The following is a 26,822-nucleotide window of genomic DNA, read 5'->3' as shown; positions in this document are numbered from 1 at the left end:
CCCTGGGCTTTATCCAACCCTGCTGAGCAGGCCACCACCACCCACCCTGCCTGACTGTCTCCTAGTCCTCCTGCTTACGCCCTCGGGGGCTCCCTGTCATTGGGGTAAGTCCAGCACCCGAATGAGGCTTCTGAAGTCCCGCCCTGTCCAGTCCTGCCCCCGCCCCATGGCCTGGGCTTCCTATGGTTTCTGTACTCCAAACCATCCCGAGTTTAATCTTCCTGCCAGGCACAGTGACCCATCTCCTTCCAAATGTTTGAACGTGCTGTTTCTTGGCCTGGAGGAGCCTGCCTCTCTGCAGCACCCCTCCCCACCCTAGCTAATACCTACCTACCTTTTGGTCTCATTTGGGAAGAAATAGATGCCGTCCCTCACACTGTCCACCCCCAAGGCGGAGCTAGACGCCCCGCGGCACCCCTGCCTCCCCAGGCATAGCTCGCCTGCTGGATGGCATTGCTCGCCCCTCCACACTGGCGCAGAGGAGGTGCTTCGTCAATTTGCGTTCATGAGGGACTGAAGGTGTCCCTGAGGCCCAAGGGCTTATCCACGCGCGTGCTGTGCAACATTTCTCTGATGATGGTCAGCTATGTGTGCAAAGCCTGGACCTCCAACAAACTCAGAAGTGGATATCCAGCTGTTTTCCAGACATATTCATTCAAGAAATATTTGTTGAGCACATACAATATGCCAGGCAATGTTCAAGATCAGCACTGTTCAATAGAAATAGGATGTGAGCCACATGTGTAATTTTAAATTTTTCAGTAGCCACATTAAAAAATAAAAGGAAACGGGTGCCTGGGTGGCTCAGTCGTTAAGCGTCTGCCTTTGGCTCAGGTCATGATCCTAGGATCCTGGGATCGAGCCCCGCATCGGGCTCCCTGATCCACGGGAAGCCTGCTTCTGCGTCTCCCACTCCCCCCTGCTTGTGTTCCCTCTCTCGCTGTCTCTCTCCCTGTGTCAAATAAATAAATAAAGATCTTTTTAAAAAAAAGTAAACAGATGAAATTAATTTTAATAACATATTTTCTTTAACCCATTGCATCCAAAATGTTATTTCAACACATCATCGATATTAAAAAAAAAAAGTATTAAAGAGATATTTATTTTTTCTTTGTACTAAGTATTTGAAATCTGGTGTGTGTTGGGGCGACTGGGTGGCTCAGTCGTTAAGCATCTGCCTTCGGCTCAAGTCATGATCCTGGGATCAAGCCCCACATCGGGCTCCCTGCTCTGCGGGAAGTCTCTTCTCCCTCTCCCACTCCCCCTGCTTGTGTTCTTCTCTCGCTGTGTCTCTCTCTGTCAAATAAATAAACAAAATCTTGAAAAATATATATAAAAAAAATCTGGTGTGTATTTTATGCTTAGAGCACATCTCAATTTGGACCAGCCACACTTTTTTTTAATGATTTTATTTATCTATTTGAGAGATTGAGATAGAGTGACAGCATGCGTGGGGAGGAGAGGGAGAAGCAGGCTTCCCACTGAGCAGGGAGCCCGCCGTGGGACTCAATCCCAGGACCCTGGGATCATGACCTGAGCCAAAGGCAGATGACCAACCTACTGAGCCACCCAGGCGCCCAGGACCAGCCACATTTTTAAGACTCAGTCACCGCATGTGGCTAGTGACTGCTGTATTGAACAGAGCAGATCCAGATGTTGGGCTCCAGTGGTGAATAAAACCACTGGAGGGGCAGGCAATAGAATATACTGCCAGGTATCGTTTAAAGTAAGGCAAGACAGTTACTATCGCTGGGGAGTGACACTGGAACAAACAGTAGCACAGAGCTAGCCATGAAGCGGGCTCCAGGAAGAGCATTCTGGGTGGAGGGAATGGCAAGTACAAAGGCCCTGAGGCAGGAATACGTTGAGGGTTGTTTGAGGCCAGCAAGGAGGCCCACGTGGCTGGAGTGGAGTAAGGGACAGGAGGGAGGGTCACTAGCACCTCAAATGCAACCCCAACTGCCTTAGTTTCCCCTCTCCGTGCTGCTGTCTTCATCCACCCAGGCCACGTCCACCCTCTACTGCCAAAGCCTCTCTTCTGCCCGCCTCCCATGTCCTGTGAATCACCTGGTCCTCCCATTTTGCCACCTAAGCCTTTCCTCCCCTTATCTGCTCTCACCCTTTGGGGGCTGCCCAAGGTCAGCCCTGTCCCCGGTGACCTGGAGTGCTCCCACAGCTTCTGCTCTGCTCCCTGCAATTCCAATCCGAACAGCTCACTGGCTGGCTTGAAATCCTTCACTCCCATCGCCCTCAGGGTCAAGTCCAGCTCCTGAACCAGACCTGGCCTGAGCCCATCCCAGCCTCTCCAACTTACTTCTTCCAGCATTCCAACCAAAATGGTTAAAGCACAAAGCTGGTGACAGTTTCTGATCACATGAAGCTATTTATCACCTCTGTTTATCACCTCTGGCTAACTCTTTCCCTTAGACCTTCAGCTGGGAGGGGGCACCTCTTCCAGGAAGCCTTCTGAAACTTGCCCCAGGCCTGGTTAAATGTCCTGCACTCCCGTAGGCCCAAGACTTAGTCACTGCCTTCCCCAGCTTGTACCCCAGTCACCGTCCTTGGGTCAGTCTCTCCTGTGGAGGAGGGGACCGGACCCCGTGCAAAGCACATGTCAGACCTCAGTGATCAGACTCCACAGCGGGGTTCTCAGCTGGGCAGTTCTGCCCCCCCGGGGACACTTGGCAATGTCTGCAGACATATTAGGTTGTCATAGCTGGGGGGAAGTGCAACTAGCATCCAGTGGGCAGAGACCAGGGATGCTGCTAAACACCCTACAATGCACAGGACAGCGCCCCCCACCCCAACAAAGAATTCCTGGGCCCAAAATGCCACTTGTGCCGTGGTTAAGAAACTGCTCATCAGCAATGAACTGTGAGCCTCAGAGGGCAACCTCAAGCCCCAGGGTCCAAAGGTACTACCCCAGGGTGGGGGGGCACTCTGTAAATTCGGGGCGACTGCTCTAGTCGCCACAATGAGGGCGACCCTCTTGGCATTAGGTAGGCACAGACTAGAAATGCCAAGATGCCCTCTTGCAATACAGAATTATCACGCGTGGGGGCGCCCGTGGCTCAGTCGGAAGAGCATGTGACTCTTGATCTTGGGGTCTTGAGTTCGAGCTCCAGGATGGATGCAGAGCTTACTTAAAAAAGCGGGGGGGGGGGGGCGCCTGGGTGGCTCAGTCGTTAAGGTCAGTCGGCTCAGGTCATGATCTCAGGGTCCTGGGATTGAGCCCCGCATCGGGCTCCCTGCTCGGGCGGGAAGCCTGCTTCTCCCTCTCCCACTCCCCCTGCTTGTGTTCCCTCTCTCGCTGTGTGTCTCTCTGTCAAATAAATAAATAAAATCTTTAAAAAAAAAAAGGGGAGGGGCGCCTGGGTGTCAGATGGTTAAGCGTCTGCCTCGGCTCAGGTCATGATCCCGGGGTCCTGGGATCGAGCCCCGCATCAGGCTCCCCGCTCGGCGGGAAGCCTGGTTCTCCCCCTCCCTCTGCTTCTCCCCCGCTCATGTTCTCCCTCTCTCTCTATCTCTGTGTCTCGAATGAATAAATTAAAAAATCTTAAAAAAAAAAAACAAACCTGATTCTGTTCTACATGTAAAATATTAGGGGTTTGTGGATTTGGGGGGGGGGCATGGTTTTATTATACATTGTCAGCTTTTATTTCAACATTCACCCATATTCTTTAAGTTTCCTGGGCTTCTTGTAGAGAATGGCTTCCAACCTTCTCACTTCTTTTATTTATTTATTTATTTTCTTCTCACTTCTTTTAAATGCCAATGTATTAGGACGATACCCATGCAGCTGTGTGCATTAACACACTGAAATTCATAGACCTTTCCCTTCAGCTACAGCTACGCTACAGTGTGATAGTATAGTGATTTTTGTAAAGCACGTGGGTAGGTGTTATGTTAAATTTCCGTCAGATACATAAAGAAAATGTTAGGAAAAAATTGCTGGAGGACGAGAACCTCTGTCCCCGCGCACATTCCGGCCGCCCAGACGGCGAGATAAGTGAGGAGCTGCCGCCACCTGGTGGCTGAAATAGAAATGGCAGGCAGGCCCCTGTGGAAGGAGCTCTTCCTGCCCGGGAAATCTCTTCCTGCCCAGGCGCCCTGAGAACCCGCCCCAGACACAGCCTCCACTGCCACCTCCCTGGAGCCCTCAGACCTCAGTGCCTGACGCTTCTTTGGGGGCATCAGGGTTCCAGGAAAGACCTCTGGCTGAGAGGTGGGAACCCTGAGTACTGGGCCCCCATCTGCGATGAATTCGCTGTGTGCCCTTGGGCAAGGGCTCTGCCCTCTCTGGGCCTTGATGTGTAGGGTGAAGAGTGGAGAGAATTGGTCTTTGATGCCACTACAGGCCTGTCCACTTGATCCTCTCCACCAGGAGCAACCGAGTTCCCTCGCAAGCTGTCTTCTCTGCCTCCTGCCCAGAGTGAGCTTAGGGGTAGGCAGGGGAGGGCAAGACAGTCTTTCTTGGACGTACAGGGATGGAGGGGCTGGCTTTCTAAGGCCATCCCAATCCCACGTTCTTGTTAGGTTGCCAAGGGCTCCTGACCTGGGTACCCATGCCAACTGCCACTCCTGAAGGTCAAGTCCGGAATAGAACTCCTCTGCCACTTAGTGACCCCCAGACCCAAGCTCTGGCTTCCAAGGGCTCAGGACTCTCTGAAGGCAGAGGCAGGCTTCCTCCCTCAGACCAAGATTCCCAGAGAGCTGGGGTTGGCTTCCTCCCTCAGACTGGGGACTCCCCGAAGGCGGGAACAGTTTCTCTTCTCCCCCCCGCCCCACCTCCAGCCAGAGCTCCCTGACACGGGCTATGTAGACCCCTAGACAGAGAGCCTCCCAAGGGCAGGCCTATCTTGTTCCACCAAAGACCCCAGCGCAGCAAGGCAGGCCCTGAAGACAGCTTGGTCCCGGTGCTCCTAGCTGCCCCCCATCCCCAGCTCCCTGCCCACACGGGGCAAGAAGGCAGCGAGGCAGTGAGGCTCTGAGGCATGTGTAGAATAAATAGAACTTTATTCTTTATCCAGTAGATCTCAGTGGAAAGTCCAACAGTAACAGGTGCACCAGCGGGCTCTGGGGGGATGAGACCCCAACCCCGGGGCAAGGAGGGCAGGGCAGAACCAGCTCCCCCAGCCTGGGGGTGCAGGGGGTGAGGGGAGGGAACCCCCTGTAGGCCCGTCCTGCGGGGCAAGGAGGGGGCACGGGGATGGGGTGGGGAGCAGGGGGCAGGCCAGGGAAACAGAGGAACTCGGGCCAAGTGTGTCCGTTGGCCCATCGGTCCGCTGCGTGTGTGTGCGCGCGCGCGCGTGTTTGTGTGTGTCTGTCTGGGGGCCCTGTGGGCAGTGCTGGTGGCTGTGAGGCTGGGGGACGGGGCAGCTCGAACTCCTTGGCCAGCCCCTTCACAGTGGGGGCTGGGGGGCTTAGATGAGGGAGAGGCAGGTCTGCCAAGTCCACAGGGCTGAGAAACACACACGAGCATGTTCTGAGGGCCCCCCTTGCTTTGCCCCCTGCCCTGTCTCTCATGGCGGGCCCCCTCCTCCTGGGGGCTGCCTGAAACTGTCCCCGCCCAGTGGTTAGGCAGAGGGAGAAGGGGAGGGCAGACCTCGGAAAGTTAGTACTTCACAGTTTTAAAGAGAAAACTGAGGAGAAAAAGGCTGGGGAGGAGGGCTAGGGGGTGCAGGGACATGGAGAGAGTGTGGGAGCCCCTTGTGAGCCGCTCCCCTCCCCCAAGACCCACCCCCCTCCAGCTCTGGATCCAGCTCCCCCCAATACACAGCACAGATTCCTTCAGTATAAATGTGCTTAAAATGAAAATTCTTATTAAAAAAATCAAAACCAAAAAAAAATTAAAATAAAAACAAAACCAGCGAGAATTAATACCTGGGGGTTGGTACGGCAGGGTATGTACAGGGGGAACCCCCCACCCCTGGCCCACCCCCTCTGTCACCAACCGAGGCAGGGGGGTTTCCCGACCGGGGGGCAATGGCTTGTGGGTTCTGAGTATGGGGGAGCCAGGTCCTGGCATTTGCTGGTGATGAAGATGTGGCGAGGGGGGCAGAGGGCTGTCTTGATGAACGCAAGGCCCCCAGGCTCCATCCTGAGGCCCAGGACCAGGGGTCCTCACTCAGTTCACGACCTTGCCCCTGACGTCAGCCCAGGCTGCAGGAGCAGGCAGTCCATCCTGCCCAGGCCTCCCTCTGAAGAGTCGCCGCCTCCTCCCTCCTATCCCCGAGGAAAAGGAGGACAGGTGGGGGGGGCAGGGCTGGTGGGGGTCGCATGGTTGGTAGAAAGGCAGAGAAAAGCCAGGGCGTGGGGTGAGGGCTGTGTCCATGGGGCACGGGCAGTCACGGGGAATGGGTGGCCGGGCTGCTTCTGTTTGAGCTGGGGCTGAGGCTGGGGCTGCAGCTGCCAGGTGGGGGGGCCAGGCCGCCCCCATCCCGCCCCCCGCCCCCTGGCTGTCCGCTCAGAGTGTCCAGGCCCTCGGAGTTCTCCAGCATTTCCTGGATGAGAGGTGGCATGGAGCCCGGGATCTCCATCTTCAGCGTGATCACCCGCTCAGCCCCTGCCCGAAAGGAAGAGCAGAGATCAGCACATGGGCCCCCGGCCTCACAAAGCTCCAGGAGGGAGGGTGCAGGGGTAGGAGGGCCCGTTCTACCCATATCGGCATCCTCTACGGACTGAACTCGGGGCGCAGTTCTCTGACATAAGCCAGCTCTCTTAGGCCCCCATGTCCAGGGGCAGCAGAGGTTGCAAACCCAGGCTCAGGGGTCAGACTGCCTGGGGTGGACCCGGGGCCCTTCCTACATGCTGTGTGTTACAGAGTCTCCTCCTGACGCCTCACACACAGCTCTGTAAACACATCATGATCCCCATTCCTCAGGTGGGAAACTGAGGCGCAGAGCTGCTCAACACACACCCACACGGTCTGGCTACAGAGTCATGCCCTCAACTAGCGCGCAAAGGGGACAATGCCCCCTCAGAGCTCCCACGCAAGGGGTCACCTGGGCATGGGGAAGTCCAGATGAGTGGGGCATCGTCTTGGGCACGAAGACGTGGGGTGTTGGCTCCCACGTGGGGGGCCTGACTCTGGGCACGGGCAGGGGTCCTGGGCCAGGTGTTGGGGTCCGGCTCTGGCATACACACAGGGCAAGAGCCTCACCCTTAGCACTGATGCTTCGCAGGTCTGTGATCTTCATCAGCATCTTGGGGAACATGTGGGGGCGGCTGGGTCTCCGTTTCCGCACATAGACCTTCAGCGCCTCCAGCAGCGGCTCCTGAAGCATGTCCACCCTGTCTGGCTGCTCCAGGTCCTGCCGGTCTGCAGAAGCAGATGCCCCCTGAGCAGCTCTGCCCCGGACTAGCAAGGCACACAGCCACGCTCCCAGCCTCGGCCACTGGGGGGCGCGCTTGCCCAGGCCACAGGCTGAGCATCTCTGCTCCTGGGACCTCCCCATACAGGGCAGTGCTTGGGGTCTGTGTGCTGTTGAGAGAGGCCCTAAGAGGCTCTTAAATGTGAGCAGAGAGGAACTGGGGTGGGGGTCGTCCGGGGCGCTGACAGCCCAATTCATAGGGACGGGACCCCTGAACACAGGCAGTGCCGTCCTCAGGCAAAGGGAGGATGCCCGGGTAGGTCTCACTCCCACCTGTTATTATGGACACGAGCACAATATGTCAAAACTCTTTAACAGTCGAATAATAACAGCGGCCAACATCTACTGGGCCTTACTGTAGGCAAACCGTGCCTTCTTTATTACCCTCTTAAGCCCCCATCAACTTTATGAGATGGAGACCCTTACTGCCCCATTTTAAAGAAACGGGGACTCAATGAAGTTCAGCAACCTGCTCAAGGTCACAAGCTGGCCAGAATTTGAACCTGGGTGGTCTGACCCTCAAGCCCTCACTCTTAAGCTCCCTGGAAGGGGCACAACCCACCAACAGGGAAACAGGCATCAGGCGTCCGCCCCTACTCCCTTGCTGTGTGGCCGCAGACCAGACCCTGCCCCTCTGCGTTCTCCGTTCGCCCCTCTGAGGGGGCGTAACAGAGGCCCCCTTCCGATCTGACCCTGGGCTTCTCCCTGGAAGAAACTCCGGGGGCCGCCCCACCACCCTGGGCCTGGCTCCCCAGTCCCAGGCCCCCTGCCCACCTCCACAGATGAGACAGATGGCACTGAGAAGACCAGTCTCAGCGTCATCCATCTCCAGGGGCAGCAGCTGGTTGGCGAAGGCGAAGACCAGGTCCGTGAGGGGGCCAAAGCCGGCATTGTGCATCTGGGTCCGGTTCAGGGTCAGCCCATCGGAGAAGGTCATTGTGTCCTGCTCGGGCGTGTACCGCGTGCAGATCCGCAGGATCTGGGAGCAGAGGATGCACGAGTTCAGGGACTAGACCCATCTCCCCAGCACTTCCAGTACCAGCATCCCCCACAGGACCACCAGGCAGGCGGCCAAACCAGTGCTGTCTGATAGAAGCTTCTGCAATGATAGAAATGTTCTAGGTCTGCCCCCCCCGCAAACAGTAGCCACCAGCCAACGTAGCCACTGGGCCCCTGAAATGTGGTCAGTGCCGCTGAGGAACTGAACTAAATTTAACCTTAATTCATTTAAATTTGAAGAGCCCCACACAGCAAGCCGCTGCTGTGCAGTGCAGATCTAGATCATCCGGTCTCCACGAAGAGAATCTAGAGGGAAACTAGAATTTGCAGAGCAGATTTGGGTCTCCAGTCCCCAGGACTGGGTACAGAGCAGAACTCCATGAATGTGTATCAGCTCCAACCATTTCAAACCCTGATCCAGGGCTGAAACTCTTGCATCTGGGGCATGGGAACAGAGGACTACCCAGAAATGCCACGCCCTGCTCTTCCCGCCCCACCCCTACCAGGAAGCTGCAGCCTTGTCACCTCTCAGGTTCCCCACCCTGGAAGTGGCCAAGAGGGGACAGGTGAGCTGAGCCCATTAGGGAAGTCAAGGAGCAGAGTCCTTCCAGCCTTGACTTTGACAGTTCCCAGCACGCACATCCTGCCTCTAGGCTGGCCACCCTCTGCTCCGCCAAATGCCCTGCAGTCCCCTGAATCCAGCTGGTCTCACACCCTTGGGCCTGTCACACCCTGTCCCCAAGTTAGGGCCCTCTCACGTGCCCCTTCTATACAACCCGGGGTGCTCCCTCCTCCGGGACGCCTGCCCTAGGGGCTCGCAGCTGTGGCTCTCTCCTGCAGGGAAGGGACAGCCCGCCCCCATCTCCAGCCAGCACTCAGCAAGGTCTGGTAACCTGTTTACGTATCTGCTGCCTCCACCCACAGAAGGTTCTCAAGAGAGGGGCCGGTGTCGTGTTCACCTCTGTTTCCTGACACCCAGCTCAAGGCTTGGCCACACAGGGTCCTAGGTGAATCTTTATTAGACGGAAGAGATGGGCAGATGGGTGGTAGGGTGGAAGGTTCAGTGGAAAGATGGGGTGAGCGTGGATAGACGCGTGTGTGGGTGAACGGGTGAAGCAGTGGACATCCAGATGCTGAGGGGCTATGGGAACACGTGGGGGAAGGGAAGGGTGGGCACTTGGGTGGGGGGCATTTGGACAGATCGATTCCAGATGTGTGTTCGGGGAAGGTGGCTATCTGAATGGCAGGACCTCCTCCAAGGACTCAGGGGCAGTGCCCGGGCGGGCAGGGTGCAGACCCTCACCAGGATGTCCAGGCAGGCAGCCTTGAGGAGGGTGATCTGGTCAGCAATGGTGAGGGTGGTGAAGCCGGGCAGTTGCTTGGCGAACTCCACAGTCTTAATGATGCACTTGGTGGAGAGTTCACTGAACTTGTCCCAGAGGTCAATGTCCAGAGAGACACGTTGCTCTGAGCTGTTGTTCTGGGAGGACGGGGGAGAGTGAGGGCCTTCTCCTCGTGTGCCCCTTCTCGGCCTGGCTCTGCCGCCCCCACGGGCCTGCCCTCCACCCGCTTCACTTCCTGAGAGCTCCTTGATCAGGAAGCAGTAGGAGGAGGGAGAAGAGGGGAAAGGACACGGAAGCCCAGGCGGGGGTGAGGAGGGGCAGGATGGGCCCTGTGGCACCGGGGGCACCCCGCCCTGCCAGGCTGGGGGAAACCATACCGTAGTGTATTTGCCCAGCTGACAGAGGGCAGGGAAGGTTTCCTGGTGCGCTTTGCGCACCTTCTCGATGAGCTCCCCAACCTCGGGCGTCAGCGTGTAGCTCTCCGAGCACTCTGGCTTGGGCGCCTCCTTCTTCTTCTTGTTTCTGTCATTCCTCACAGCTGTGGAGGGCAGAGGCCAGGGTTACAGCAGGTGCGGGCAGCGGCCCGTCCCCGCCCGAGCTCCTCCCACCGGACTGAGCCGCTGTGGCTGCCAACGAAGTCACCCGGCCGGGCCTCGCGCACGCCCACAGCGATGCGCACGCAGGCGCGCACGTGTGACTGCGCACATACGAGTGCACAGGCAGGTAAGGTGTGCATGCACGGCCCACCCCTCCACGCCCACCGGACTCCCACGCCAAGCCCGGCCCCGGCACGTGACCATCGCGCACACGCGCACACGCGCACACCCCTTGGCCGGCCCGCGGCCCCTGTACCCCACGCGGCCCCTGTACCCCACGCGGCCCCTGTACCCCACGCGTCTGCGCCGGCCCACACTCCGGGCGGGCAGGGCTCCGGGGCTGAAAGCAAGTGTGCAGAAGGTCCCACCCCTGTGCTCCGCCTCCCCTGCCCCCATTCCCTCGGCCGGCTCCTGCCTCCACTGGCCCCCAGCCCTCCTGGGCAGCAGCCTCCCTGGGGGTCCCTGGGACTGGCTCCGAGCAGCTCCCAGCCTGAAAGCGGGGGGCCCGGGCGGCAGAATCTCTCGGCCCATTAGCTGGGGGAGCTGACAAATCACCAGGGGCGCTGAGCCGCACACACCACTCGGCTTTAAAGAAGCGATGGGGTCGTTACCAGCCGATTATCCCAGACACACAATCACTCACAAGACCAGCGGTGGCGGCTGCTGACGCTGGAGGAAGGGGGGGGGCCGGGGAGGGGGCAGCGGCTGGGAGGGGAGCTGGCATAATTTGGAGATCACTCATGTCGATTCTGCAAATTCAATAAAGTGCAAGGGAGAGGAGGGAGAGGGAGAGTGGGGGGATAATTTGGGAAGAGAAAATTGCAGCTGTGACAAGACGTTTATCATTCGGAAGCTTTAATTCTATTGAACTGGCAGCTGCTCAGCTCGGGGCACTGAGCAGCCGGAGAGGAGGAGGAGGGAGGGAAAGGGGGAGTTGGTGGGGGGGAGGGGGGAGGGGGGTCCCCACCCTGGTCCCTCGGCACTGAAACGCTCTGGGAGTGGAAGGTGGCAGAAGCCGCGGGAGGAGCGGCGCTGGGCCCTGAAGGGAAGGGTCCCAAGTTGTCACCCACTCAACAGCACTTCCTGGGCACCAGACCCCATGTCCTCTGCCTCCTGTGGCAGGAGGTGGCGCATTGCTTGCTGCAGGGCCCCTCTGCTCCCATGTGGGGCTCCACGTGCCCCCCCCACGTCCCCTCCCCACTTCCCTCTTCCACTGCCCTCTCCACAAAGGGCTAGGGGGTCCTGCAGCCCCCCCTCCCCCACCCCATCCCCCAAGGCTCAGGCTCCATGGCAACGGCCACGCAGACAAGGAGGCGTCTGTCAGCGTCATTTATCTCTGACATCATCAATCACCGGTCACCACAGCAACACCCATGATTCAACACAAGAGGGTCTCCCTGTCCAGCCCGCCCTTCCTCCCTCCCTCCCTCCTTCCACCGGGCCTCAGCTGAGCCCAAACTGGAAACCCCCAGTTCCTCTGGGATCTGAGAAGTCCCAATTCTCTCTTCCAACTCTAGGGCCCTGGCTTCACCAGACAATGGCTTTTAGGTCCCTGTGCCCGCCACACCCCCGGCCACACACACACAAATCCCAGCCTGCACCCCGAGCGCAAGCCCTCCCCTCAGAGGCACAATCCAGAGGCCCTCAGGTAGGCCCCGGGCCCCGCCCAAAGCCAAGCGGGGCCTGGAAGCGGACACGCACGGCCAACCGCGTGCCAACACGGCCGGCGGCCCGCGCACGGACCGCAGCTGGCTAGCCGCGGGGACAGCTGGACAGGCCCTCGCGGCCGCGCGCACGCTCCCAGCCAGGCGCGCCGCCCACCCGCGCGCACGCCCCGGCCTCCGAGGGCGCGCAGGCCCGGCGCACTCACACTCCTTGGACATGCCCACTTCGAAGCACTTCTGCAGTCGGCAGTACTGGCAACGGTTCCGGGTCACCTTGTTGATGACGCAGTTCTTGTCCCGGTGACACGTGTACACCATGTTCTTCTGGATGCTGCGCCGGAAGAAGCCCTGGGTACGGAGGAAAAGGAGTCGGGTCAGCCGCAGAGGGCCAGGCCAGCCGCTGCCCCGGGCCTTCGGCCATCACCTACCTGGGCGGGCCTGACAAGGTGAAGAAAACGGTCCACCTACAAGGATACCCCCCGCCCCCCGCAGGCCCCAGAAGAGTCCCAGTGCCTGCCTCACACGGCAGGTGGGCAGCGGTCTTCCCACAGGCTCTCCCCACAGTTCTAGCTTCCTCCCTCGCGGGGAAAAGGACCTCAGGGCTGCTAGTGAGTCAGGAAAAGGGGCAGACGGGACTCGATGGGAGAGGCAGGGCTCTGCAAGCCACAGCCCTGGGCTCGGGGCACAGGAAGAAGAGGCCAGAGAAGGCCATACACAGGCTGGCCGGGGAGGTGGAGATGCACTCAGGGTCAGGAGTGAGGCGACAAGACACGCGCTCACGACCCCGGCCAAGGTGCATGATCACAGGCCGGCCGGGACTGGTCAGGGTCTACACGCGGGCTGACCAGAGACAAGCAAACCAGACAAACTGGGACCCACCAGACAGGACAGACAGACACACAGAACCCAAAGCCTTGTACTTTGTCTTGCTTTCTGCCCCACACCTGGGGAGAGCCACTCCATGCTGAGGGGCAGCCTGGTGCCTCGAGCCTCAAAGCCGAGCAGCTTCTGCGCCCCAGTCCCTGGGGAAGACACCGATACAGAGGCTCGGGCACTGGGGAGAAGGGAAGAAGCCAGGCCCACAGCTGCTGGGAAGGTGGCAGCCACATCTGTCCTCTGGAGCCTAGCACGGGCACGGGGAAAGCCAGTCAGACCCTGGGGATCCCACAGCCTGGGCCTGAAGGAGAGGCCAAGGCAGGGCGCCGGCTCCTCCCTGCCTCCGCCAGGCTGCTGTGGTGAGGCTCAGGCAGGGCCATCGGGGGCAGGCCTCCTGGGTCCCTGGCCAAGAGCCAGTTGGCAGCCAGCTCACTGTGACAACCTGGGCGGCAAGCAGGAGCCGAGCGGGAGGGTATGCCCTGCCTGCTGGAGGGTGGAGACAGGGAGAGGGGCTCAGGTGGGAGGGGGACCTCCAGTTTGGGGGTCCCTGATCATCTAATGCAGGCTTCCTCTCCTCCAAGGCTCTGCCACCTTCTGCGGGGAAGGAAGCAAGAGCGGCAGTTTCCGAGACATCCCCCCCACCAACGGCATACTCCAGGACGAGGCGGGGGTGGGGGGCATCCCATTTATCTAATCAGGACTGTCCTTCCCAGTGACTCCCTCAACTCACCTTGCAGCCCTCACAGGCGCTGACCCCATAGTGGTAGCCTGAGGATTTGTCTTGACAGACAAAGCAAGGCTTGTAGATGCGGGGAAGGGGGGGCGGCGAGGGAGGACTGGGCACTATCTCTTCGGAACTGCTGCTCTGGGTCTCAATGGCTAGAGAGAGAAGAGGGGAGGGGCGGTTAGAGACCCAGGTTGCCATCCCTAATCCCGCGCCCACCCTGCCTCAAGAACTCCCAACGCCCCCCCAGCCTCTCCCAGCCTCACCACTGCTACTAGGACTCTCAGTCTGGGGCAGGGACAGTCTCAGGAAAGCTGGGACTCCTCAGCCAGACTTGGACAATGAGCTGCCCATGAAGCTTCCAGCACCCCATCACTCTGCCTACTCCCCCAGGACCCCACCTTCAAAACCAGAACGATCAGAGGATAAACCATCAGATTTGCATGTAGACAGGACTACGATTGGGGGGTGGGGGCAGGAGTCAGCCTGGCTCTCAAGTCCTGGCCCCACAGGGCAGCCTGGCCCCATCTCCCCCAAGTTAGGAAGGAGTTAAGGCCTGGTAAGGAGGGAGGGAAGAGGACACAAGCTGGGGGCAGAGGAAACTGGGGTCAACAGGATATTCAAAGCGGCCACTCCCCCACCCCTTCTGCTTCCGCTCCCTCCTTCACCCACCCCACCAGTAGCCACAGCCCCTCCTCCACCTAAACAATCCCCTGGCTAGGGACCCAAGGCAGGGTGTGCAAAGAAGAGTCGCAAATGTTGGAACAGAGCAGGTGGGGATTCCCCTGAGATAAGCAGGGGGACCCCTGGAGACAGGGAGAAGAGTCCCTCTGAGCCCCGGAAGCCCACTGCTCTGGGTGCCCACTGTCTGGGGGGGAAGCAGCATGACAAAGGGGGGTTTGTTCCTATCAATGCTCTGTCTGTCTGCCCTCAATACTATGTCCGGGTTACTACCCTCCTCCCCTCCTGTTATTCAGCTCCAAGAGGGCGGGGCGGGGCGGGGGGGGGGTGACCCAGCCAACAGGGGCAGCCCCCACTGGCCAAATCCTCCCCACTGCCTGGCCCCCTGCCCATCACCCCAGGCAGACCAGAGCTGGGCTGGGTGGGGGCTGTCTGTGCCCAAAGCCTGGGCCGCTGGGGGTGTATCGTGCTGGATGAGAACTATGGCTGAGGCAATCCCAGATTCCCAAGGTACCACCCGGCATCCTCCAGAGGCCTTTGCCAAGTCTACTTGTCCAGGGCCAAGGAGGGGCAAGGATGTCTCCCTGAGTAGGAAGAGCCCAGCCTCCTCCCATACCCCAGAATCCCACCTACTCTCACCCCAAACTCCAGCACACAAGGTTCTGGAATTCAGAGAGTCCCAGAGCTCCTGGTCTTAGCACCTCTTAAGCCATGAATCATGTGGCCCCCAAGTGCAGGCACAGAGAAAAGCAGCTGGACATGGGGGGCTGGCTGCGTATGACCCCCCTCCCCCTTACCTGCAGACACACCAGGAACTGCCAGGCAGTGATGACAGGGAACCAGGCCAACAACCTTGGCAGGGCCTTCCTGGCTCTCAGTGGGGCCCGAGCACCACTTCCCTGGTCAGCCTGTCTGACCTGACCAGCACCGCTGTGCCCCTGTCCCTGCCCAGAGACCAGCCTGCAGCAAAGGAATACTGGATACCCAGACCCCCACCAGTCTACAGCCTCTTCACTGACCTCCCCTGGCCCTCTGCTTCTCACCCCAACTCTAAACTGCCCTGGCCTAGCTTTCCACCCCACCTCACCCTCCCTGAGGCCAGACAAGCAAATCAGACGGGGGGGGGGCCTGAAAACGGGGGGGGGGGGGGGGGGGGGGGGTTGGGGTTGGGGGGCCTGGGTGAGGCCAGGAGGCAGAGGGGTGAGCCACAAAGGAGCCCTTTGTTGTGCTAACTTTTTCCAAGATGTAAAAGGAGTAACAATAGACAATCCAGACTGGTGGGGAGGGGGGTCAAGGACAAGGGGGTGTGGAGGGACCATGGCCTAGAATCCAATAAGCACAGGATGAAGGCACTGACCACCCCTCCCCTGCCCTCCCCATCTACCCTTTGCCCTGGGCCCACCCCTCCAATACCCGCCCCACCTCTAAAATGGACAGCTAGAGCTTTGGGGTACAGAGTGGGGCAGAGGGAGGGGAGGGTATGGGGAGACACACAGGATTACCAGGACGAAGGACAGACAGCTCTAAGGCCAGAGACTGACTAAAGCCGCAAAAACCCATAGAACTTTGGAGCTAAGGGGCGCCTGGGTGGCTCAGTTGTTGAGTTCTGCCTTAAACTCAGGTCCTGGGATGGAGACCCGCCTGCTTCTCCCTCTCCCACTCCCCCTGGTTGTGTTCCCTTTCTCACTGTCAAATAAATAAATAAAATCTTTAAAAGAAATACAATGGAACCCAATTAAAAAAAAAATTTGGAGCTAAGGCAAAGTCCAGAGTGTTTATAAAACTTAAAGAATGTGCTTTTTAAAATTGTTTTGCGGCAGGATGGGGGAGATGAGCTCAGGTGGGAGCTACAGCTTAGGCCCACCCCACCGCAGCTGGCTGCCTCTGAGGCTCTAGTGAGCCCTGCACCCCCACCCCCAGCACATCCCCACCTGTTACCCAGGTAACAGCCCAGAGGTTTTGCACTGTGCCCTTTGAACCCAGAGCCCTGGCCCAGTCCCCACCTCCCCAGGCCTCCTGCCAGCAGCCTGGGCTTGGGAAGCCCGGGGCACTGGGGGACCCCTGTGGCCTCTGCAGGAGTTGGGACTCAGCCTTAACTCTGCACACCCAACCTCTGGGGGAAGGACTGTCAGGGCCCGGTCCCTCCCCGCTCACCTCCCTCCCAGAGAGGCCCCAGCCCACAAATCTCTCCTCTTCCTGCAGAAGGAGGCGGCTGCAGAAGCACCACACCTAATGGGCTCCCAGTCCCAGCGCCCCGCGGAGGGCTGGAACCGGCCCAGGAAGCCAGGCGTCCCCTCCCGCCAGCGCTGCCAGGCTCCCCTCCCCCAGCCCTCTGGAGGGCAGGGGGCAGGGGGCACAGCGCTCCAGCTTCCCCACGCCCCAGAGCCGTTCACAGCCTCGTACAAGGGGCCGGTTTCCTGGAGGAGATCAGCAGGAAATCACCCGGGCCCATGGCCAGCGGCTCCCCTCCCAATCCAGCTGGCGCGCGCGCTCCTCCGCAGCTCCCCTCGCAGCCCCTGGGGAGGGCTGGGGAGGGGGCGCGGGGTCCCCCCCGTCCCGCCCTTCCTCCCCCCACACCCCGCCCAGGGGGGAGGGTGGGGTAGCTCTGGGTGTAGCGGTGGAAGGAGGCCCCTAGCCCAGCGCCCCGATAAGCATCTCTCCCCCTCCCCCCCACCACGGGCATCCACGTGCTTCACATTCTTGGACGTCTGGGAGCGGGTGGAGGCGTGAGCAGTGAGACTGGTGGGGGACAGATGGGGAGCCACATCCTGTGTACCCCCTGTCCTCCAGTGCCCCCCAACTGGGGCTCTGGGGAAGGAGGCAAGGTTCCCAGGGCCCTGCAGGATTGAAAGGGTCTCCTTCCCGAGCCAGCCTGCAGTCTCTTCCCACCTTCGTTCGGTGCAGGTAGAGGGGGGCCACCGAGGAGGACTCGGGTGAGGGGGCTGGAGGCCTCCTGTCACCACAGGACCTCCACATACACCAGGGCAGTTCCTCCCAAGGCAGTGGTGGTGACCCCCGTACTAGACAGGGTCAAGTCACCCCCACCCCAGCAGCCTCCAGGTCTTTCCTGTCCCTCCGAACAACTCCCACACCCACCACTCCCAGCCCACAGTCTTGGGGCTGAGCCCACTGGCACCCAATGACATATACACACACCTACACAGCGACTAGGGGAGCAGGGGAGCCCAGACCTCTAGCTCTGGCCAAGCCCAGACAGAGTGTGGGAAACAGGCCTCCACTTCCCCATCACCAGCCTCACCAAACCCAAGGCCTGTTGGACTGCATGCTCCTCCTCCCTGACCAGTTTGGGGCCAGGGAAAGCTGAGCTGCCCCCATAGAATGAAGGAAGAGATGGGGTTGGAGCCCAAGGCCTCTGATCCCAGCTTCCCCCCAGTCCTCTGGCAAAGGCGGCCAACATGGTGACGGGGGTGACCATGGCAGCTGTGCCCCAGTGATCCCACTGGGGAGAAACACCTTCCTCCAGGTCTGGAAGGTGGGAAGAAGGGTCCCAGTGTCACACCTCTTACTTCTCCCCTTTGGCTAAAGTCAGCCGACACTCACACCCCCACCCCCTGGCCTCCCACCGTCTGCAGGCTGTGCCTCCTCCCAGCCACCAGGCTCCAGAGGCCAAGGTCAGGGGGCAGGACAATAGGAAAGGCTGGGGGTGAGGTGGCTCTGGGAGGGGCAGAGGTGGGGTGTCTCTCCAGGTCTCCCTCTTCCTAGAGCAAAGGGGCTGGGGGTTGCCCTTCAACCTTCTCCAATCTGCCAGGCCTCCAGGGACCCATTCCGCCCCTCCTCCCTGGCAGGCAGGAGGGAGGCAGCCGGTGGGGAGGGTGAAGCTCCAGGGAAGAGTGGAGCCCCAGCAGGGAAAGGGAAGAAACCCGACCAGGTAACAATAGCCCCTTAGCGCCGGCTCCCTCCCACCCAGGTACACTACCTCACAGCTGGGTTCGAACACGCCCAGGTGTGCACCCCAGGCGCTCACAGCTCCCGCAGGTGCACAGAGCCCCTCCCTTCCAGAGGAGCCTGAACCCAGATGGAGGAGAGCGGGAAGGTGAGCAGGCTGTCAGGACTCCAGGGTTCTCATCAGCGCCCCTCTTAGAGACAACCCAGTGCCTACCCCTATCCCTAAGTGTAAACAGGGTAACGAAAGGACACAGCTGGATTGGCAGGGGATGCATCCCTCATTTCCAGAGCAGCCCCAGACCCACAAAAAAAAAACCAAACTCATCCCCCAGAGAACAAACCAAATTAGGATCAGGAGGAGGGATATTCTTCCCACCAGAGCAGCCTCTTCCACCCCCCACCCCATTCCTGGGACAGAAACCTCAAAGATGCCAGCCAAGTGTCCAGAGCCAGAACAACCCTCCTGTGGACAGGTGCCCCTCCCCAAGAAGTAAGGGTTGATTAGGATGGCAGACGGCTGTCAGATGAAGTTGCCCCTTCCTGCCACACCCCACTGCCAACACCAAAGACACCGAGTGGTCCCCTGACCCCGACTCTAATGACACCGGGGCGAGGGCGGGGGCAGCAGCTGCTGCACAGGAGGGGGCTCTCCCCCAGGCTTTGACGGCTGGGATCTGGGAAGGAGGCCCCTCCTCCTGAGCGCATAAGCCCACAGATAGGATCTTTACCCCACCCTCCAGGGTGGGAGAAAGGACCACTCTGCTGTGAAGCGCCTGGATTCCAAGCAAGAAGATATAAAAGGGGCAAGGGGCTTCACTTCCCCTGCCGAAGTAGCAGGACAGATGAACAAACGTTTCCTGAAGGGAGAAACCCCCAAAGCTCCTCTGCCCTGATGTAAGAGAAAGAGCGCCCAGGGCTACTCAGGAAGAGTCCAATTGTCCAGCAAGGGCACCCGAGTTTCAGCAAGAGAGACGGGAAAGCGAAGAGTAGAGACAAGCCCCCCCCCAGCCACGCCCCAGGCCCGCATCCCCCGTGGGAGTGGAAGCCCCACCGCCCACCCCCAGCCCCAGCTCCTACAACGGGAGAGGGGAGGCCGGTACCTACAGTGGTTTGAGCCATTCCAAAGCGGAGTCCGGAGCGGGGTGGAGTAGGGACCAGGGGCGGGGAGCCCCTTCTCCGGGAGCAAACAGGCCCGGTTCTGGTTATAAAAATCCACCACAAGGAAGGGATTGGGGGTGGGGGTGAGCCCCCCCACTTCCACACTCTCGTACATCTTCCCCGCGAAGACAAGAGGTCGGGGCGGGGAAGTCCTGCGCGCCGCCTCCCTCACTCAGCCGGCGGCGCCATCCGCGGAGAGCAGCTGGGGGCGAGGGGCACGTCCCCCCCCCACCCCCCCAGCCGCGACCGGCAACCCGAGCCGGGGGCTGCCCGTCGCCCGAAGTCCCGCGTCAAAGTCGGCCGGCCGCTCCGCCAGTCCCAGGTGAACAGCGGGGAAGTTGTGGGGGGGGGCGGGGGGGGTCCCTCGGTTCCCCCCCCCGGGAACGCCCGGCCGAGGCCCGGGAACTCAGCGGCTCCACCTCAAGGGGGCTCCCGTCTCGAGTCGCATGCTGTCCGAGGCAGAGTCCCGCGGCTCCCCAAGTGCGCCGGCCGGGGGCGGGATCCGCGCGGGGCGGGGGGGTGGGGGGGGGCGCGCCGGGCACTTCCTCCTCCCCGCCGGGGCTCCCGGGCTTCTCCCGGGCGAGGATTCCGGGTGGGGGTGGGGACCCCGCGCGGCTCCGCCTCCGCCAGGCCCGGGGCAGCCGGCCGACGCTCGGTCTCCGAGGTGCGCGCCGCTGCCCCCGCCCCCCCGCCCCGAGCCTGCGCGCCCCCTCCCCGGCGGCTCCACCCCCTTCCCTCCGCCCCGTCCAGTCCAGGCACCGCCCCTGACTTAACCCTTGCCCGGCGGCTCCGGCTGCGGCGGGCGAAACGCAGAGAACTAACAGAGAGAGGCGGGCAGTGGCGGGCGAGTGGGGGGAGCCTGGGAAGGGGGAGGAGAGAAGGGGGGACGCACGAGGGAAAGGCTCCAGAGGAGGAGTACGCGGGGGACGGCCGGAGGCAGGGTACGCGGAGAGGTGGGGGCTGCGCGCGGAGGCAGGGACGGAAGAGGGGCGGGCGTCTCCCCCATCCCAGTTCCGGCTCCCAGCCTCCCCCTTGGTTTGGTCAGTCCCCGGCCCGGCGCTGGTGGAGGAGAGGTGATGGGGCGGGGAGGAGGAGGTGGTCCCGGTGTCCTCCCCCAACACACCCCCCACCCGGCCCGGGCCTCATTTGCCTAATGCAATGCGGCTGAACTCTCGCTGAACTCGCCTGGCGGCGCCTCACCTCCGGGTGACCCACCCACCAATGCCCGTGACATCACCCGCTCGCCAGCCCGCCCGCGGGGCTCGCCCGCCGGACCCCGGCCCCCCCGGGCCGGGCGAGCGCCCCGGGAGACGCGGAGAGTGGCCGCAGGAGGCGAAGGGCCAGGGTGCGCGGGGCCAAGTGTTTGCGCCACGAACGCGGCGTGCCGGGCGTCCCGGGTGTGACATTGTGCAGCTCAGGCGCTGTGTGAGGATGAAACACCCGGCTTGTGTCATTGTCTGTGACATCATGTGTGACTCCGGCCGCCCGCCCGCCAGAACCCGACGCGGCAGCGCGGATATGCTTTGGCAGAAACGCGTGCAGAGGGGGGCTCTCCTCCCCAAGCTCTGCGTGCTTCCGGCGAGCAAAGCCCCGCCCAGGGTGTCTCCCAGCCGCGCAACCAGGATCGGCCCCCCACCGCGCAGTCCGGCCCGGGAGAGCTTAGAGGAGGGGCTGGTGCCTTCCAGCTGACCACTTCCTCCCGGAAGCCCTCGGGATGCCTCTTTCAGTGGAGGAAAGGCCTAGGGTGGGAAGGCCCATGAAGGAGGGGGATGTCCCTAGAGGAGAGGGTATCCTGTTACTCCCACTGACCCTGCAGCAGAGCTCCCTCACTCTAAAAGGGGATAGGAATTGACATGCTTCCCAAGGATATTCCTCTAGAAGCCAGGTTCTTAACCTATGTTGTCAGTTAATCCTCAAGCAACTCCCAAGAGATAAGTGGGCATTATTCCTATTTACAGATAAAGAAACTGAGCTCTTAGCAAAGCTAGGTGGGTTGTCCCAAGTCCACATTGCTAATAAGGAGTAGAGTATTTGAACTTTCTGCTGCCAAAGCCCATATTCCTACCATGCCAGGCTGATTGAAGAAAAAGTATTTTCTGAGCACCTCCTATGTGGATACTTTGGTAAGCCCGTTCTTGCAGACCTTAGGGAGCAACAGCCATTAAGCATACAATCATAAATATATATATAAATGTAATTACAAACTGAGGTAACTGGTATTATGAAACAACTATAATACATGCTTTGAAGGAGAATTGATGTAGGTACCTAATTTAGGTTGAAGAGTCAGGGAGGACCTCAAGGCAGAGACCTAAAGAAAGAGTAGAAGTTTAGATAAGTTAGGCAAAAAGTAGGAAGGAATGTGGTCCCAGTAAAGGAAAGAGCCTGTGCAAAGGTCCTGGGGTTAGAGATGGGGGGGGGGTTCATTCAAGGTACTGACAGAAGACTAGGTTAACGGGAGCTTAAAATTCAAGAGGAAAACAGACACAAGACCAGGCTAGAGAGGTGGGCTGAGGCCAGACCAGGTGGGCTTGTTGGCCTCAAATGACTGGGATTTTATCCTAAATGCAAGGAGAAGCCACAGAAAGCTTCCAAGCGGAGGAGAAGCAAGATCTGATTTACAGTGGTATAAGATCTTTGGAGCAGCTGTGTGAAGAATGGCTTGTAGGAGGGCAAGAGAGACCAGTGAGTAGCTGCTGCAATGGTCCAGGCAGTACAACAGGGCTGGGGGAGGCAGCAAAGAGGACTCTGGCGTGTGGCTTGTGCAGAAGCAAAGTTCCCAAGACTGCAAAGCACAGACCTCTACTGGCCTGGTGGACAGGTGGCTGTGGGGCTCCCACGTGAGGTCTCCCCTGAGTGTAGTCTGGGCTGCAGACAGAACGCTGGGGTCTGGAGCACATATGCAAGCCTTGGCAGCGGGTGAGTGCCAGGGAAGAGGGCAGTCTGCTGCCACAGCCCTTGGTATCTTTCCTCCCAAATGACCTAGCTCCTGGGTACCAGGTACGTGCGAGGCTCTGTGTTCACTGCTGCGAGGTACTAAGGGATTCTCCATCAAAGACCCTGCGGAAAAGATCTCCCAAATGATTACAGCTCACGGCAGGAACTAGGTGGGAAGAAGTCACTTCGTGGTAGAGAGATGAGTGTTGGAAGAAAAAAAAAAAAAAGGACCCACAGGCATTCAAAGGCGCAAGAGTGTCGTGAGAAAGGGGGAACGGCTGTGAAGGTTTCTGGGAAGAGGCGGCATTCAGGATATTCCTGAAAGGATGGATAGGATTTCTGGAGCTGGAGAAGGGGGAGATACCTGTTCTGGGCAACAGCAGTGTCCTGGGGCAGAGAAGAGTGGGTGGAAAGGAAGGCTCTGTCGGCTGAGGGAGAACTCCAGGGGCAGCTGCCTGCAGGCCCGAGGCCCCGTCCTCCTCTGCTGCTCCTTTGTCACATTCCCCACAGCTCCTCCAGGGCTGTGTGCTTTGCAGGCCCTCGGCAGGTGTGGGCTGAACTGAACTGGCCACCACTTGTGCCAGGCCCCCTCCCATCCCCAACCCCATCTGGAGGGCATGACAAACCGGAAATCAGGAGGCCCGGAGCCAGACAGACATTGGGTCCCAGTACAGGGTGGCCATCCCCCAAGACAACGATGCCCGGCTCCACCCGCCTCATCATCACTGCTCTTGCAGGGCACTTGCAGCTCACTCCCGCTCTCATCAGCCAGCAGGTCACCGTGGCCTCAGAGCAACTCCTCCAGCCAGGAACGCAATAACAGTTTTGCTTTAAAGGGGAGGATACAGACTCAGAGGATGGGTGACCTGCCCAAGGCTGCACAGTCCTTTTTTAGGACTTCTGCCCGTGGTGCCTTGGTCTGTGAGCGGAGAGAGGTTCCCGGCAACCCAGAAATCAAACTGGGGAGGGGAGGGCCTCTATTGCTGACCTAGCCAAGGCTGATCTAGCCAGTCTACCCCGGGAGACCCAGCTCCGCAGGCTGTGCCTGACTCCATGGAGGAGGAGGAAGGAGGTAGTGTGGGCACCGCTCCAGGGTGATTTGGAGAAGGGAAACACTTCCTCTTTCCACAGACGCTACCCCCTAAAGGGTAGTCCTGGCCTGCACTGGCACATCCCCATGGGCACATGGGCTGTGGCGTGGGGTGGACCCAAGTCTCAGGCCAAGAGGACAGGCTTCCTTCCCTGAGTCCTGCCCGAGGGAGCCCAGCATCATCAGTGCTACCAGGCAAAAGGTGAGGGGCCCCATTTGCACTCAAAATCCCATCCAGCAGTCGCTTGGCTGACTCTGCATCTTTAGACCCCAGGAAAGGCATTGCTAGCAGTACCCTCTCTCCCTGAGCTGTCCCTCTTATTGTCCAGGGAAAGGGTGAAGAGAAGGGAGGGGTGGAGGACAGAGACGAAGGGAAGAGAGTGGCAGAGGAGAGGAAGGGAGGGTCTCCCCAAGCTCCAGGCACACACACGACCGATAGGTGGACAGAAAGGGGCTCCCATCTCTGTCCCATCTACTGATTGCTTCCAACTTCCCTGCCCCCACCCTACGTACTGAAACAAAATAATAAGAACTGTGGCTTTTACACTCTGTTTCTACAGTGTCTGGGTGGGGGGAGGGCTCCTGAGCTCTACAAACTCCCGTGGGCTGCAGCGGGCCGATTCGTGGGTGGGGATGGGTGTGAACAGATTGTATCCGCAATTTCCAGGACAGGATGGAGATCTGGCCCAGGCCTCTCAGCGCTCTTTCCCTCCAGCCTTCAGGATCCAAAACACAGAGGAGGGGGCGTGGCTTGGCTGCCTTCCCCTGCGCCCCCTACTGGGGGAAGGCAGGAGGTCCTCGGGCAGCAGTGGGCCTCAGCCGTGGAGGAGGGGGTTTCAACACTGGCACTGCCCCCCCAAAGCTCCCCCCACCCAGGAGTGCCCCCCACAATACCCTCCTGCAGCTGCCTATCTGGATGGTGGAAAACAGGTCGGCTTTACCGCTCACTTAACCCAGTGAGCTTCACCTCCGCCCACCCTGTTGTCTCATGTGCAACAGGGATACTGACCCCCTCCCAGCATCTTAGGGATTAAGGTCTGTAAAACAGAGATAAAGTCGGGGCACACAGTAGATGCTCCACAGATGTTAGCATCCCGTTCTCTCCCACTCCTACCTAGAAGGGGCCCTGGTCCCTTTTCACTGTGGTAAAGGGTACCACACAATGAGACAGGAAGGATGCAACAAGCAAGGGGCAGAGCTGAGGGCATTACGTCGGTGATACGTCGGTGATCTGTCGGTGATCTTGCCTAATCTCAACCTTTGAGGGAGGTTCTGGTAATATCCCTGTTTTAGAGACCAGGAAACGCGCTCCCTACGAAGTAAGTGGCAAAGCCCGAACTCCGGCTACCCCAGCCTCCTCCACAGCCCGCTTGGAATTCTGGGAGTAAGCAACCAAAAAGGCAGGGCGGTTTCCCCTCCAGCCTAGACTAGCGATAAGAGAGAGAGACCCTGACCTCCCCAAACACATAGCACAATCCACAGACCTCTCCCCTTTAAAGACTCTATGCCCTAAGTCACCGGCCCCCTCCAGCACACAGACGAACGGACACCCCCTCCTGGCTCTGGATTTGATTCTCCCAAAACACACTCAACCCTCTGACCTTCTCACCCCATACATACAAACCATTAACCCCATTCCCAACACACACTCAGCCTTGGACCCCCCCCACAACCCTAAAACACACACAACCCTGACCCTCCTCACAATGTACACAGAATCCCAACCCTCCATAGTAAATACCAGTCCTCAGAGATCAAGCCCCAGGGGCTCTGGGGAGGTGGAGAGGGAATCCTGTACCATCTCTCGGACCTCCCACTCTGGCTCCCTGACTGGAGTAGGACAAATACCCACCCCTCCCCACAGTGACCTGGACCTGTCATTCCACAGGCCACCCACGTCTCTGAAAGGGACACCCAAGACACCCAAGGTCCAGCCTCCTCCTCACGTGGGGAGAGGGAGGGGAAAGGGAGGGGGGATTATCCAAACACCTCTGTTGGTGGGAAGTGGGAGGAAAGAGCCTCATCTGGGAGGTTTCCTACAAAGAGGGTAACCATTGCTCCTTGCAGGAATGGGAGCCACCAAGGTCTCCCTCTCCTAGGAACTGCCTGACCCCTGGCACCAGCCCCAAGCAGGGAGAGCAGGGTAATGAGGCTGCCTCCATCTCTAACACATGTAAATTTTGATCTGTCATGCTTTGTTACCCAGGACTGAGGAGCTTGGGTCACCAGGCCACCCAGCCCTGCACGAGAAGGAGGGAGATGCCTGGCTCCCTGAGGCCCATGGCTACGCCTCTGGTCACGGAGAAGGTCAGGGAGAAGCTCAGAAGATGGGGGTCTGGGTAGGAAGAGAAGTTGTTTACTAGGAAGAGGGGAGGGGTAGGGAAACCCACACGCTCACAGCGGGAGGGGGCAGGAAAGGGGCATTGCCTAACCTGGGTGGGGAAAGCCAGAGAAGGCTCCACTTGCCCGAAATGTGGGCACCCCGCCCTGGGGAGAAAAGGTTACCAGGGTGGGAAGTGGGGGACCCGGAAACCCTCCCCATCTCTAAGAAAGAGGAAGAAGCTTGAAACATTTAGAGGAGGGCATGGCATTTGCTCGTCTGACACAGGGTGGGCAAGAACCCAGGCCAGGCCCCGGGCCCCTCCAACTCTGAGCAGTGCCAGGGGCTCTGTACCCATCACCTGGGGAAGGACAACTTATCCACAGGTACCAGGTTATAAGCCCCCGACTTCTCCCTCCCTAAAAATCCCACCCTGGCAGGAAGTAGACGCTCCAGTTACCCAGCCAGCCCCCGCCCCCGCCAAGAATACAAATTCCAGTCCCTGTAGACACAATGAAGCACAGACATGCCCACCCATTCCCCAGCAACTCTGAACCCAGCGCCTGGCCTCCCTGGTCACCTAGCACAGACTGGAAGACTAGGCCACTGCTATCCGCCACTGCTGTGTGAGAAAACAGAAGATGGAGTATGGATGGCATGACAGTGGAAACGCCGTCCTGCCTGCCCCGGTCCCAGGCCATAGGGAGGGGGAGCCTACAGGAGCACAGACGCCGAGCCCCTGCTCCAGCGGCTGGGGGGGGGGGGGGGGGAGGGAGGGGCCGTGGCGGAGCCCCAGGAGGAGGTCCAGGAAGCGGTGGTGGCGGTGGGCAGGCGGCCAGTGCGGGCAGCGAGGCGCCCAGCCAGGGCCTGCCCCAGGGACAAAGAGACTCCCTGGCTCCGGGGAGAGAGTGCTGCCCCCACACCGGGACGGGGACACTGACCCAGCCCGGCCGGGCGCTCAGGGCAGTGGTGCCAGGCAGCCGGCCAGCGGCCGTGGGAGGGGCGGTGGGTGCCCGGGGCAGGGCGTTCATCCCTGCCTGCCAGGAGAGGTGGGCCACGTTTCCCAGGTCAGCAGCTGACCGGCCAGCCGGCTGTCCATGGCCCATTCTGCTGCTTCCAACCCCTCCCGCCCCAGGCCAGGCCCCAGCTCCCTCC

At 60.0% G+C, this 26,822-nt stretch overlaps 1 protein-coding gene across 7 annotated transcripts in view; it reads right to left on the bottom strand.

Annotated features, from left to right (window-relative positions):
* Window positions 1–4,997: 4,997 nt before the first annotated feature.
* Window positions 4,998–26,822, bottom strand: part of RARA (retinoic acid receptor alpha) — a 45,086-nt gene continuing 23,261 nt past the window's right edge. For 4 of the 7 annotated variants that reach the window (XM_035027061.1, XM_035027060.1, XM_035027062.1 and 1 more), the window contains exons 3-9: window positions 13,582–13,730; window positions 12,182–12,323; window positions 10,093–10,253; window positions 9,676–9,852; window positions 8,148–8,352; window positions 7,163–7,321; window positions 4,998–6,565 (exon numbers count right to left, since the gene is read on the bottom strand). In XM_035027061.1, the coding sequence (XP_034882952.1) occupies window positions 6,348–6,565; window positions 7,163–7,321; window positions 8,148–8,352; window positions 9,676–9,852; window positions 10,093–10,253; window positions 12,182–12,323; window positions 13,582–13,730 (1,211 nt within the window). In that variant the 3' untranslated portion in view covers window positions 4,998–6,347. Of the gene's footprint in view, window positions 6,566–7,162; window positions 7,322–8,147; window positions 8,353–9,675; window positions 9,853–10,092; window positions 10,254–12,181; window positions 12,324–13,581; window positions 13,731–15,053; window positions 15,073–19,266; window positions 19,657–19,739; window positions 19,758–26,822 lie in introns of those variants that run through there. The other 3 variants (XM_035027065.1, XM_035027064.1, XM_035027066.1) reach the window with 3 other exon arrangements.

Source organism: Mirounga leonina, unplaced genomic scaffold (assembly GCF_011800145.1).
Source record: "Mirounga leonina isolate KUSES-001 unplaced genomic scaffold, KU_Mleo_1.0 Mir_200, whole genome shotgun sequence".
In the NCBI taxonomy this organism is placed as follows: domain Eukaryota; kingdom Metazoa; phylum Chordata; class Mammalia; order Carnivora; family Phocidae; genus Mirounga; species Mirounga leonina.
Note: the sequence above shows the minus strand (reverse complement) of the source record. Positions and strands in the feature narration are given on the sequence as shown.